Genomic DNA, 1258 nt, shown 5'->3' on the forward strand with positions numbered 1-1258 from the left:
CACACACTCACGTGAAGGAGGAATGAACCCAGCCGGAGCCTCCTCATGTGGCTGCATGCACTGCACACAGATCAACGTGACCGCTCCATGTTGCATGCGCATTAGGGCCGCACACTGTTTGTGAAGCACCCTTGAACAGCGTGTACATTCGTTGCAGTACGTTGAACTCCCCCCACACTCAAAGCACACATCAGACTCCGCCATATCCAGTGGACGGTTTCTCTTCGAACGGCAACTGGCGCCAAACACGGCGCGCCAATCGCTGCACATGTGAGTCAGCAGAAAACAATTACTCGCCACGAACGCACACCGACCACCAGTTTCGCCAATACTCGCCAGCAATCACAATTACTCGCTGTGAACGGGCCCAAAGCAACAACCGCCTGTCAATCGGCCAGCGAACAACAACCGCCATCCATCCTCAACTGCATTCACCTCACGCAACAGCGGTGTGTGTGTGTGTGTGTGTGTGTGTGTTTTCACCTGCATCCTGCTCCTTGCACTCTGCTCCTCGTCCTTGTGGCTGCATCGCGCGTCTGCTTCCCCGTGCTTCCCCTTGCCCTTGCTTGCTTTGCCTGCATGCAAAAAGAAACACACCTTTTCAGCCGCAACATCCCACATCATAAATCTCATCATCATCTATACGACTGCACACACACACACACACACACACACACACACACACACACACACACACACACATACACACACACACACACACACACACACACACCACGCACGCAACAGGCTGGATACCGTTTTGTCCTTGTCAGCTTGTCGTCGCTGTCTTCCCCCCCCCCCCCTCTCTGTCTCTCTGTCTCTCTCCCTCGCCACTCTGCTCGAGCGCAATGACAGCTAGTTGGTGTGCAGTGTCGTTGTTGCCGCTTGCGCTGCTGCTGGTGGTGGTGGCGGGCAGCATGTGCATCGGGAACAGCGCCCCCCTGCCAGAAACTACCGCTCGGACAACGGCTTCCACCTCGAAAACAGTACAGGCCCCTGTCCTGATGCGGCCCTCGCAGCCTGTGCTGCACGACATTCCCAAATTTGTGTTCATCAAGACGCACAAGACGGGCTCGTCGAGCATCTCCCTCATGCTGGGGTACGCGATTGAAAAACGGGGCATGAAGCCCGCCGTGCCGTGCTCACTTGCGTTTGGCTACCCACACGACTGGCGCTCCTTCACGTACTCGCTGTGTGGCCCCGACAAGCTCAAATTCACGGGCGTCAGCAAGCCACCTGCGGTGGACGGAGGTCACGC

At 56.8% G+C, this 1258-nt stretch overlaps 1 protein-coding gene across 1 annotated transcript; it reads right to left on the reverse strand.

The window, feature by feature from the left end:
* Positions 1 to 190: 190 nt before the first annotated feature.
* On the reverse strand, positions 191 to 925 carry PTSG_10577 (uncharacterized protein; the record flags this gene model as incomplete). The annotated part of the gene is made up of 3 exons (XM_004988055.1): positions 191 to 262; positions 484 to 575; positions 835 to 925. 3 exons carry the CDS (start codon positions 923 to 925, stop codon positions 191 to 193), a joined length of 255 nt encoding a protein of 84 aa, XP_004988112.1.
* Between the last annotated feature and the right edge of the window lie 333 nt (positions 926 to 1258).

The sequence above is a fragment of the Salpingoeca rosetta genome, assembly GCF_000188695.1.
Source record: "Salpingoeca rosetta unplaced genomic scaffold supercont1.38, whole genome shotgun sequence".
Taxonomy (NCBI): domain Eukaryota; class Choanoflagellata; order Craspedida; family Salpingoecidae; genus Salpingoeca; species Salpingoeca rosetta.